Genomic DNA, 13,772 nt, shown 5'->3' on the forward strand with positions numbered 1-13,772 from the left:
ATTAAACATATCTGGAACTAGAACAATAATTTTATCCCTATTGAAATGTCTAGCTAGACCTCTAGCATGTAATTCCCAAATTAGAAACTCTCTAAGTGAAGTATGAGGAATGCATAATTTAACTCCCTTGAAAAGATAACAATCCCTAGATGATCAAGTTGGCATAAGGGTAACTTAATTTGCTTAATCCTTACTACTTTATTATTCATAGAATGGAGGACAATGGCAACATGGCCAAGAGCATCAATGACCTTATCTTCTACTACCAAATGATGTTTGATAACGAAAGTGTAGTCTTAGAGGAATTAAACCCACTCAACCTGAATTTCACTTAACCTACATTGATAATTTAGCTATCTAAGGGCTTCATGATCATACTAAAGGATAAATTCCTTTGGTAGTGAATAGTATCGCCAATGACAAAGAAGTCATACATGACATAAAACTCCTTATTAGTAGAATACCCTTGTTTTTCCTTATTGAGTTTTTCACTAAAGTAGGCTACAAGATGGATATCTTGACTTAAAACATTACTTATACTTATTTCAATAATATCATAAACTACCTAAAAAACCTTAGAAAGATTAGGATGTCGCAAAATTGGAGTCTCAATTATGTTTTGCTTAATCACTAGGAAAGCTTTATAAGTCGCTACAGTCTTATGAAAAAGTCTTTTTACATGCACTCAGTAATTAGGGTAGTGATGGACTACCTCAAAAACCTTCGAAAGATTTAGGTGTCAAAATTTAGGTCTCAATCATTTTTTGCTTAATCATTAGGAAAGCTTTATAAGTTGCAAGGTTCTAATGAAAGTCTCCTTTTTTCATGCACTTAGTAATTGGGGTAGTGATGGTACTAAATCATAGAATAAATCTCCAATAGAAAGAAGCTAAACAATGGAAACTACGGTTTGTAGTCGAAGTGTTAGGTTTAGGCTTATCTCTTATAGCTTCAACCTTGCTAGGGTTGCATGAACAAACACTTTTTAAGGTTAACATACAATCTCCCAACTCTAAGGGTATGAAAAACTTGTCTAAGATGATTTAAATGCTGCTCATTAGATCAATTGGATATCAAAATATTATTCAAATAAACAAGAAGGAATTTTCGCAAGAATAACCTCAAAACTTGTATCATCACTCTTATGAAAGTACTCAAGGTGTTAGTGTTAGAACTAAAAGGTGGTCTTAATGACACCACCTTAAGTTTTCTTTTATTAAATATTTTAATTTATTTTTCCATGCATGAATTTTGATGAAATTAAATTAGATTCATTTTGAAATTCACAATACTTGTTATGTTCATATTCCAAGTATTATTAATTAATTAATTAATTAATTAATTAATGAAAAGTTCAAAGAATTAGCTTTGGAATGTAAAATAGGAATGGATGTAGATGAGAATGGTGGTAAATCACAATGCTATGTAGAAGAGAGGAATTAAAATTAAAATCTTAGCAAGGGTGAGATTTGATTTCCATTTCTAAAAAATAATCCAAACACATTAATGAATGGGCATGACATCGACTTCCATTCCAATTCTCTATTCCAACATTCCAAACATGACGTAAGGGTGTCGTGCCACCTAATTTGCTGCATTGGCATGAATGATGGTATACAAGAGTTGGCAATTTATTTGGTTATAAGGGTGATATTTAGATTCAGTAAAAACAAATAAACAAATAGCAGACCAACAACTCCATGTTTGAAGGTTTTCATGGCTTTTAATGAGTCTAAACAGCACAGGACTTGTGTATCTTGACGATTAGGGGTGGCCAAAGTTTTCAAGCAGCTCAGAAAGAATAACACATCCTGCACCCCCAATTATAAGAGAAAGGGTGAGTTTTCCCCCTGGAACCAGATATGGAAGTCTTAGAGACTGCTCTGAAGATGAGGATCTATCTGACCATGACATTGCAGCTGGAAGAATTCCAAACAGCACCAGAACTGCAGTCCATGAAACCAAGCAACGGTTTAGGCAGAATGTGAGCTCACCATGTTTAGATGAATGTGGAAAAGAATTCAGTTTCAAATGAGAAATAACAAGTCGATACATCTGTATCATTCCATTATAGAGCTACTCTACAACAGCCCTAAACATTGTTCAATCACAAAGATCGATTTGAATTCATAGAGATCTAAACTTCAAAATACCACCATACCTCCATAAGTTCCAGCAAAATCCAAGGCTTTGAAAAATATCTCTGGATCGAGCAATGACAATACCAATGGTGGAACCAAAGTTAACAGGTATGGCAAAGGACTGCTCTGACCAGCTGGGAGTTTCAGTACTGGAACATTTATGAGAATAAGAAAGGTCAAGGCCAAGATGGAGAAACAAGCCAATTTGGCTCTCAACAGTGAGACAGACAGCAAGAAGGGAGGCCAGTATGCCATTAGTTAATAAGTGTATTATTACTGTATTTCTACCAAATCAACACTTACAAGCCTAACAATAATTTAGACACTAATGAATTTGTTTGCTTCTCTTCTATATGTTTCTAAACATGCAGAAAAATGCATGTATGGTGCAATCTCTTATCAAGTCAAGTCTGATAATGTCGTAAATTTCTTTGTTTCTTGATAAGTTATAAAGCACTGGTGTGCAACTACACATCACATCTTTTTAAGGACGATGTACTCCTTGACTAGAATGCTGAAGACATCTTTCCAATGTCACAATGTGCATACAAATCATACCAAATATACATGTGTGCAATCTCAGGGCTTGGCATATTCACAACCAAATATACATGTGCATGTGTGTCCAAGTGAGGCTGTCTGCATATAGAGTTCATATATTTTTAATGGTCTGGACAGTATGATGAATGGTAGACACCGAAGTCATGTCCAAAAGCCAATCTGTTGCTAAGTTTGTGCATGGGCTACTAGCTCGAATATGGAAAACCCCTCTATTATCAGTCAGAAAGCTGAGTGATACAGCCTACAGGCAATTACTTGGCTACCAGCATATCCAAAATTGGGCTTCATAAGTGAATGAATTTATAGTAATTCAATGAGCCATTTATACATTAGTAATGCACAGCATGAAAAGTGAGGACTAATCACATCATCAATATGAAATTGACGTTATTTTTAGTTTTAATAAATGTAGGAAGAGGCACTCACAGTCAGCAAGGAAGTCAGCGAGGCCCAAAACAAATCCAATATAGGAAGTTGCAATTGCAAATAGCGAGAAGACCTCAACTATTGGCTGTAGAGTGTCACATACAGTAATAGAAGAGGGAAAATCTGTCATTTAGCACTTTTCTGATAAAAAGAAATAATGACTTGCACTTGAGATCAAAAGACATTAAGCATTACTTCAATAACCCCATTGCTAGATCGCAATTGTTCTATTGGATCGATAATCTTATCTGCACCTGTTCCAATATTTGTAATGCTTCCTAGGATAACAGCATTCCAAACAAGAAACAGAACAAGGGGGATAGCTGTGCCTAGAACAATTGATGTCCTGCAAATCGACAGGTTGATGATATCTAAGTGTACAGAATTTCAAAACAGACCTCACAAAATATTATAAATATCACCTGGAGAGTGACATACCACATGAGCAAACAGACTGGTAATGAAAGGAAATAAATCCCATGAATCATAGAAAAAAACAAGCCATAGAAATAAAAGGGTTACTGTAACAGGCTTCCAGATAAACAAAAATATACAGGTCAGTTCAGACTTTGACTGCGACCTGTGCCCAACCATGACCTCCATCTCTGTGGCCACTTCAAACAATCATACAATAGGTTATGTGGTGGCCAAAATGCTATTAGTCATAGAGGTACAACCATTTGGTACATAAGTGGACCAATGTGCAAATACTGATGACAAAACTGTCAGAGAAACAAATCATGTCATAGGAATTCTTGCATATGTTCTTCATTTGAATTACCCTTAGTTGCACATGTTGCCCACGTGGGGCCATCATTGTAAGAAACAGAAGTGAGAGGGGTGATTAGAGCTAGAGATATGGGGTGATTAGAGCTGTTTGGTAGAAAAGAAAAGAAAATCATGAGAAGGGAGAGGAAAGAGGGCAGAGGAGGCTGTAAACATTATCCTCTTAATACTTCCCTTCAAATTGGTGCATGAACATTACACTTGCGCAACTTGTGAAAGAAAGACCCAGATAAACATTTGGTAATAAGTTAATAACATCTGCAATTTGATTCTAGGTCTCTATAGAATGGCACAAAAACAGCCATACTTAAGTTTCTCTTTGATGAAATGTTGGTTTATTTCTAAGTGGTTTATTCCATCACAATGCAAATGGTGGATGTCTAAGTTCTAGATGCAGCTCACCACCAGCCTCCCTATACGCTTGGGGCAATTACAGTGTTCACAGCTTGCCGGTTTACCATGACCACCTCAAGAACATATATCCACTTCTATTACTTTTACTCATGGTCTGCTGTCTTGTGCAACTTTATCAGATAGAGTGACCATTACGTATAGTGTTTCTATAGCTTCCCTCACTCTGAATGTTAAGCATAAGCGTTGATTCAGAATAGAACTGGATCCTTCCTAAGACTCTGATGCCCATGCCTGTCCATAACCATGGAAAAACTTGAAAGATAGCAATCCTGCTCACTCATCTCCTTAAAGTTCTTAGCAGATGCAAGAAAAACCATTGAATAACAGGACACGTGAAGATGGTCACTCTCTTCCACAATATATCCCAAGCTTCCAAAGATGTATAGCAAAGAACCAATCATCCTGTTCACACTCATTTATATTCTTTGTAGGCAAATAAAATAGGTCAGCATTTCCCCAAACCTCTTTACAGTTGGCAAGAACATAATAGTACTGCCTATCTCTGGCAGCTTGTGGAAAAGCAAAAAGGATGGCAAAATACAGTTTTCGGCCTTTTGTTTTTCACACACTGAGCTTAATTATTAGGTTTCTTTATCCATCCATCATCATAACGAAACTTTCCTTCACCTTATAAGGAATTTTTTCAACTGACTCCACATATAAAAGTTGGAATATTCTAAATAATTGTAAGTTATATGCCAGTCCCTTCTGATTTAATATTGTGTACGCTTGAAACTCTAATAAGAGGATTGGGAATTTCCAAAGTCAATGGCTGAGGACATGCTCACACCCAGAACACAAACTATAATGAACTGCCAGAAAATGGGCACCTCTTTTCCTAGACACTATTAGGAAAATATTATAAGTTTCACTTGATTGAACATAAATATTAGAAGAGGACATTGATAACTCTTCTACTGTTTACAGCACCACTTTTCCTTCTCTGCTTTTTCTGGATTTAATGACACGGGCAACTTGGTAGTAGAGCCATGCAAAACCAGAGAAGGTTCCTTTCTTTTTGGAGGAGCAGGAAATGCAGCAACTGCTGATGTTAGTTTATGGATGGTGAGGTGAGGCAGTGCCATCAGCACTTGTCACCTAAAGGGATACCCATTATCACAACCATCTTCCTCAGGCTTCTCACTGTTAAATTTGCCCCAATTGGAGGTTCAGCAAGTCATTTCAGCATCTGCCATTTTCAGAGTTTGGTGTGATTCTAAGCAAACATGAGATTCAGACCAATTTACAGCCTTGATTTCTTCAATAACAAAACATAGAGGTGAATCTCAATTGATTTCATCATTCTATGGCTTCTGATTGCAAGGATTTTCAAGATTCAATTTTTCTTTGGGTTCAGTGACCACATTTTAATGATGCAAAACACAACAATTTTTTCTGATATATCTTGATTGCTTTTGTTTATAACATCATCAAACTCATCACTCTTCATGTTCATTATTTTAAAGAATAGATGTGGATTGAATTTGAATCTTCTTATCATCTTTTCTCTTTTAGTTTACTTGTAATTATCTTTCCTCTTATGTAGTCTTCTGCAGCAAAATAACCAATGACTTTCTCCAAATTCAGAATCTGCCATCTCAAAAATAAAGGAAGTCATGGTCTTTTAGTTTACTTGTAATTATCTTTCCTCTTATGTAGTCTTCTGCAGAAAAATAGCCAATGACTTTCTCCAAATTCAGAATCTGCCATCTCAAAAATAAAGGAAGTCATGGCTCTGGATAAGATGTGATGACAGAATGAAATCCATCCTACCAATCCAAAAAACAGTTTCCTTAAGGTTTAAACAACAGAAATAATGACATAGAAATCCACTATTACGAAAAGTAGCTATTAAAGAAACAAGGAAAAAACAGTCACAAGAACTCTTATAATTAATAGAAAAGCCTTCTAACATTCATTCTATATATGCATTTCCAGCAAGAGAAATGTTTTAATCCATCATCTTTATACCATTCACATGCTGGGGAACAATTAGAAGGATTTGATCATTTCAAATGTTAGAATTATCATAAAAAAGTTGATGGCAAGAAGTTACTACACTATAGAGTATATACCAAGTATTAAACAAAGTGCAATGATAAGATTTGTCACCTTACTTTTGAGAGGTTTCCTTCAAGATTCGTACAAAGAACAGGTACTACATTCTGTTACAAATCAGGCTTTAAATGTTACTACCGCTTCAACATCATATAAGTGAAGGTTGGTGGTGTTACCTGGTACACAAATGAAAGTGCTATTATGGGTATGCTTAGAGGAACGGCTTCAAAGTTGGCTTTCAGAAGAGCATCCCACTGCAGGTCTCCACTTGTGGCTGCCTAAGAATAAGAAGTTAATCCCTCTTTACTATAATATGCATTAAAGAAAATCTCAGGAATTGAACTCCAAAAAATCTAATCTTCATTGTTCCTCGGTAGCTTAGTGATAGAGAAGATTTCCAAAGGACTCCATGTGCCAATTCACCTTATTATACTTTACTCCAAGAAATCATACATACAGCCTGATAAGTTTTATAATCATATCTATTTTTGGGCACCCCCCTATCTGGAAGTAGGAATCAGGTGTTCATTTCAATGGGATAGGTAAAACATCCAGCCGATATTCTGGAAGTTCTAAAAGTTCCCCAAGAACTTTCTCAGATCTTTGAAGAATCCTAAACAACATTCTAGGAGATTTGAGGTAACAGATTACATTTGAAACATGCCCAATTGTTCCATGGTTGTCACATATGAGGGACAGCTGCTCTCCTCAATTGCAGCATCCTATGTGACAGGAACCAATGTCCCAATGTTGCAGGGTGCAATATACGATCCACTCTTCCATATGAAAGAACATAATTGTGGGTAGAAATGATTATAGGATGGTATAAAAGTGGAGAATGACAATTTTGTTTCTTAAGGATACTGGCTTGCCTGAACATAAATTTCCTCATGGTAAAAATCTATGATAAAGGTAGAGTCTTATGTAAAGGGAAGCAGAACATCATCTTATTCATCTTGTTTTCAATTTTTAATGTTCTAAAATTATTATTATCTGATTTATTTTCCATTCCCATTGTTCAGAAAATGTTATTATCATCTAGCATCAGAGCAAGTATTCCCAGGGTGCATGGTAAAAACTTGGGGGTGGTGGTGCAGTGAACTGGGCACACTTACCAAGTTTACAAATTTGTATATTATTCCATTGATTGCACTCCATCAGAGGATAAAAGAGCTTCGTCAAAGGGAATGATCATTTCTTATCAATCAAAAGCTATTACTCAATGCAGAATATTATTCATACGTGAAGGTTGTTTCTAATTACTATCCAAGAAATTAACACTTAAAATCATAGAGTTCATGAGAATTACCACAAGAGCGGCAAAAGAAATGATGATCCCAGATACCAAAACGCCATTAATGGCACCAATAAACCTCTGGCTGCAAAAGTAAGTTTGGGGTAGAAAACATTAGAAGTTCAAAGTTGAGTAAAAAGAACCAAATAGGTTATACAAAAAATCTTCATCTCTATGTACATTTGGAAGGATCAGCAAATCTAAATCTGTTATTGCATTGTGAAATTTCCTCTGTATAACTGCTGGATTTCATGATATCATCACTTGTCTGTAATAGTGAAGTGAAGAATAAGTCCCCCCCCCCTTATGCCATATAATAGAAACTTTGATTAATTATCCACACAGAGGCAAGCATGCAATTCCACACACGTACCCGAGAATAGACTATCTTCCTATCTTAACTTCCGCCAAAAGATCATCTGTGGATTAATAAGTCAATGATATCTAGAATGAGGCTAATTTGTTTAACCTGCATGGAGTGGTTTACGATGTAAAAAGAAAGAACAAAAAAAAAATAGAGCATCCCCCACCCCTAAAAGGACCAAACAAACTGGAGGGAAATAGAAAAGCAGCCCTAACCTTCCAAAGTAGCATATGCCTCCAAAAACCAGTGAGAACAAGGTGGCACTTTCCCATCTGCAATCATAATGCTGCCATCAACGCCTAACAAACATATGAAATCTATTGTATTATGCATAGAAGTTCCTTTTCATGCAATTCCTAGTCAATAAGGAACAAAATTGACTCAACATTTAGGCATGTAGAATCAAAGCACAGTGAAAAATAGCCTATAGCAGGAATATGCTATGGAGTATAGGAGAAAGATCACATATGGCAAGAATAAGCCACAAATATATTGCTAATGGGATACACTTACATGATTTGAATCTATTCATCCTGCCATTAAGAAAAGACACTATAATCTTTGGTACATTGATGATTTTAGATCAAAATCTAGAGGTATTGATAAGTATGTAACACTTCCTTTCATTCTTTTTTGTTTGTTGTGGACTTTTATACAACTAATTTTCCTTAAAGCTTAAGCTCATAGGATATAGGCCACATGTATTATTATGCACTCTAACACCCTCCCTCATGTGTAATCCTCCTTCGAGCTTACACATGGGCTTGGTAAATGGGGGAAATAAAGTAGCCTCCTCAGGGTTTAATAAATTAAGGAAATAAACATTCAGTGAGGTTTGAACACATGACCTCCTGCCAAATGAGGCTCTAATACCATGTTAGACAACCAATTTTCCTAAAATCTTAAGCTTATAGGATTTGGCCCACAATGCATATCATGCACTCTATATTATATCTCACTTTGATTAAACAAAAATACTTTATTAGCATTTTATTTTTGCATAAGCCGATTATATATCTATTTGTTTAAATAGTAGTTAATTGGCATAAATTAGAAGTTATGTTTAAAAAAAAAAATAATCTCAAGAAATGACTCCAAGGATTATGGAAAAAACACTTCAACCAAATGACGTTTATAATGGTAACAAATAGATGACATTTATGGACCACTGATGGTGTTCAGACTCGAACTATTTAAAGTTTCTAATAGGTTCAACTGTAACCAAAGTCAGCTGCCTAAACAAATATATCATGCCATTTCTTTACATTACTTTAAAATACAATCCAGCTGCCATGAAGAAAAAGATAGATTGATAAAAAAAAACATATGAAAAATAAACCACACTGGCAACTAGGAAGGGTATGGTATAATTATATCTCACCACAATATTTTCAGGAACAGAATATGATAACTGCATCAAGAAGTACAAAATTTATTCTCTCAAAGTTCTAATAGAAAGACTGGAATTATGATACTTACATTGGAATGCCAAGGAAATTTGTCAAAATATCTGAGGAACGAGCCACATAGGCAACAAGAAGGGCATAATGTATAAAAAGGTATGACCAGCTGCAGCAAGAAGAAATGGGTTGTTCTTAGATGACATAACAATATAGATTTAGAGCATGCAAGCCATAATGGATCCAAATGCCAATATTTGAATGAAAAAGAACAGTTTGCTCAATAAATTCTAAGTGAATTTAGTTGTCTGCAGAAGAAAAAAAGGAGCAATAAAAAGGAAAGGAACCTCTTGTGCAGAGGAATACTCAGACTAAAGAACATTTATTCTTACATTGCTCATAAACCAGTGCTTCTTCAATAATTTAGAACTTTTATTAGAAAGTATGAGTGAAACAGACTACCAACATCCAGGGGCATCACATCTTGAACCAAATTCAGGAAGGAACCATGACCATAAAGAGCTATACAAGCAGTGAAGCAATGAACCACTATAATTTGGAACTTCCATCATAAAGAGCACTCAGTTAACCTGGAAAGATATAAACTTAACACTCAATGAGTCAACCAAATATCTTGAAGTTGATGGTAGTAGTTAGATGTTTTTGTTCCTGGGTTCTAGGTCAAAGTACCTTGATAGTTTTTGGCCAAGCTTGTAAGCACTAATCACCACCATCAGGCCCTATTCATTGATGAAGTTGTGTTAAGAATGGTTGAGCTCAACATCTAAAAGTCAGAAAAGGAAGAAATATCAAGCTAACGAAGATCATTTAGGATTGTTGGCTCCATCATCTCTTTGGTTTGTTAACTTCATTGAAAGACCCAATAGATGAGTGTTGATCAATTAAAAGTTGTTGCATCTGATCTTTACTATGTTTGGAGGCTCTACCATCATAGTAGGGGAATACATTTTCAACCAACAAACACTTGCATTAAATTTAAATTCAATAGAAGGCCAAAGATGCTCACAGAAAATAATGTTGGCATATAAATGAAAACCACTGATATAAAATCATTGAATCACAAAAAACTAGTTTCACTGCCAAAACTGTTCCATCAATGTGCATGTTTAGTCCAATAAATCCGCAACCAAATATCCACTCACCAAGCAATTTGAACTCCAACTGGCCCAAGAGTTCTCATAGCCATTGACACCTGAAATCAGCCATGGCGCAAGTAATTTATATAAGTTATGATAGGATTTCAAGTGAACAACCCTCCATTTTAAAAGGCCTGGACAATTGACAATGTTCATTAATAGAATACAATCAATTTTCTAATTTTCACAAGCAACTAACAATAGAAGTATAAAATACATCGTCATAGCAATTAAAGTTAAACCTTGTCCCAAAAATACAGGATTAAAGAAGCAATAGCATGAATGAAGGTGTACATGGATATGTTTTTTGCTCAAATGGGCACCGGTTAGCACGCTTGCTTTTTATGTCATTCTCAACACCCACATTTTCTAACTCTTGTACTAAGGAAAACCAGTGCATCCTGGTTATGTCAGGCAGAAACCTTCATGTAAGGAGTGCTGAATCACTTAAACAACTTGGTGAGTAAATTTGGTATTTCTTGAAAGTGTAATCAGGAAACATTAGATGGGTAACGTATAATACAAGTTTCTTGGGATAAACAATTTTAAATTGTCAATCTCACACAATGTATTGAACCATCAACAAATTGAAAAGGGAGACAGAGTGAGAGAGAGGAAAGGGAATCTATCATGTGAGATAGGATCATGTTCTATGGCTCCTAACATAGATACAAAAGGGTAAATTAAATTCTAATAATTAACCCTAGATTAAATCCATGTGTTCATTGGACCATGTGGGTATCTCATATAAAGTGACAAAATAGCTTATATTAAACAATCCATACACTAATTTCAAGCCCTCAGCAACAGGAAAAAGAAACTACCAATGATACACCGCCAGAACCCAGTTTGCACATAGTGTTCACATTTACTTCAGCAATGAGCAGCCCAGTAACAACCTGCACAATTTAGGATGCTCAAGCAAAATTGAGTCACTTACAAGGCTATCTCCCACACAATGAGAGAAGCAATATTTAATGAGGCTCACTGATTTTGATTGTAGGCTCAGAATTTTACCATATATACCCAACAAAGAAAGCATGTAACTGCAGAGGCAAGAAAACCGGATTCTTGTGTCACTGCAGGAATAGCAAGAATCCCCGCACCAACCTGTAGAATTCAACAAAGAAATGGCTGTTACAATAAAGAGATGGAAATAGCAATACTAATAATTCCACAAAAACTATATATAAAGCAAACATTATTTTAACTTTGGAGTGTGATTAGAAGCTTTTTCTAGAGACGAATCCAAAAGCATCTAGCTAAGTTTATAATCTGAGGAGAGTTTAGTGGTCCAGAGGTAACTATCCAAAATAAGGAATAAAAAAAAAGGGAGTTGAAAAGCTCTTCCTGCATCCTCTTTCACAAAAGCATCTTGATCCAGAAACAGAAACAGTTTTTAAATAAAATGTTTTCATTTTCAAAAGTGAAAACCATAGACATCTTTGAGTTCAGATTGTTTTCAATTGGCAAATTGCTTGCATCTTGAAAATGTGAAAAACAATGTCTTATGGCCTGTTTGTTAAATGCTCTCAAAAACAGGCTTTTGCAAATTGTTATGGGAAAGTAGTTTTTTATAATAGTTTTTAAAAACAGCTCTATGATGTTTTTTTAGTACAAAAGTTTGTTTGAGAACCGGGAAACTTTTCAACTTGTTTTTTATGTTTCCAATTTTTTAAAATAAATTTTATATGTGATACTTTATTTTCAATTATTCTTTGTATTTATCCCATTATTTTTTTAAAAATGGTCCTCAGAAAACAAGGAAAAATAACTAAAATATGTTCTTGAAGAAAAACATCATGTTGAATTGTTTTCTGTTTTTTGATTGCAAAACATCTCTTTGGAGTTTCCTAAATACCTACTTTTAGAAATTCCCTTCAAAAATTAACTTCAATCATGTCATCATCCATATTCTTGCAAACACAGAAAGCATTCTCCTTCCCACTACCAAACAGACCATTATGTCACAAACTCATCATTTTTGCTCTTCCAAAATTATTCCTTAGAGCTAGAGCTATTAAAGATGATGAATTCTCAAAGTCTACCTATACCCACATGCTATTGCATGCAAAAATGAAAAGGGAAAAGCATACCGTGGTGCCAGCAACAAGAAAAATGGCACTAGTGAGGCTTCCTGGTAACAGTCGAAAAGAAACCCATCATCAATAACAGCAGCATTGCAATGAAAAAAAAAAAAATTAAAACCGAAAACCTTAATTGAAGAAAGAAATACCAGGTTCCCTCTTGAGGGTGGCTTGATTGAGGTTAGAGAAGAGCCTCTCAAACTCAACTTGTTCGTCTGACTGCCTTTGGGCTTTGGAGAAGCACTTGAAGTGGAAGGTTGTTGTAGGAGGAGAGAGGAGGCGGAGGGGTTGAAGTGGCCTAGAGATGGAGGAGGAAGAGGAGGAGAAGGGTGCTTGTTTTGATGGGTGATGAGCTGTTGGAAAGGAGAATGGGTGGTGGCTTCTGGGAGTGATTAGAATTGGAGGAGTCGAAAGAGCCATGAACACATATGTAAGTATATGTGCCCACTCCTCGTCTCCTCTGTGCTGTTTCTGCCCTTCTGTTCTGTCGTATCCCGTATAGAGTGCAGAGGTTGGAGTGGTGAGTTGAGATGGAGATTCAGTTGGAAATTTGATGGATAAATGTGGCCCACCCAACCTTTCATCTGTGGGTGTGGCTCCTCACTCTCTTCATTATTTTGTTTTAAAATTAAAAATCAGATCCAAGCCCAAAGACTTGAACACTTGCCCTTATACATTAAAAATTATTTTTTAATGATTTTTATTTATTTTTTAAAATTATTTTAAAAAATAATTATATAAATATGAACAATAATTAAAAATAAAATATTACATATAAAAAATATTTTTAAAAAATACTCAAAACATAAAACATTTCATCTTCTCCAACATTTTCTGAATTGTATTCGAATACACTTTTCACTATAAAACCAAGATTTATCATGAGATAATTTTGAAATTTTATTTAAATGATAATAGGAAAAATTGATTGAATTTTGCATTACCTCCGGCGCACAGTGAAGTGCGCAAAACCTTCTGGTAACAAATGGATGAAAAATTAGCCCAAAAACAACCACGTAAAAAAACTTATGATAATTTATTTATTTTTCTAATTCTGATCATATAATTTTGATTGAGCTTTTGT

General features: G+C 35.1%; 1 protein-coding gene across 1 annotated transcript; it reads right to left on the reverse strand.

Annotated features, from left to right (window-relative positions):
• Positions 1–1,439: 1,439 nt before the first annotated feature.
• LOC117916761 (tyrosine-specific transport protein) lies at positions 1,440–13,271 on the reverse strand. Its single transcript, XM_034832931.1, has 14 exons — positions 12,838–13,271; positions 12,698–12,738; positions 11,619–11,711; positions 11,426–11,500; positions 10,608–10,657; positions 9,524–9,613; positions 8,260–8,316; positions 7,696–7,765; positions 6,563–6,664; positions 6,441–6,493; positions 3,324–3,474; positions 3,129–3,213; positions 2,162–2,290; positions 1,440–1,946 (listed from the first exon to the last, which is right to left on the reverse strand). Exons 1-14 carry the CDS (start codon positions 13,106–13,108, stop codon positions 1,765–1,767), a joined length of 1,449 nt encoding a protein of 482 aa, XP_034688822.1. The 5' UTR covers positions 13,109–13,271; the 3' UTR covers positions 1,440–1,764.
• Between the last annotated feature and the right edge of the window lie 501 nt (positions 13,272–13,772).

Source organism: Vitis riparia, chromosome 6, assembly GCF_004353265.1.
Source record: "Vitis riparia cultivar Riparia Gloire de Montpellier isolate 1030 chromosome 6, EGFV_Vit.rip_1.0, whole genome shotgun sequence".
NCBI classification, from domain to species: Eukaryota; Viridiplantae; Streptophyta; class Magnoliopsida; order Vitales; family Vitaceae; genus Vitis; species Vitis riparia.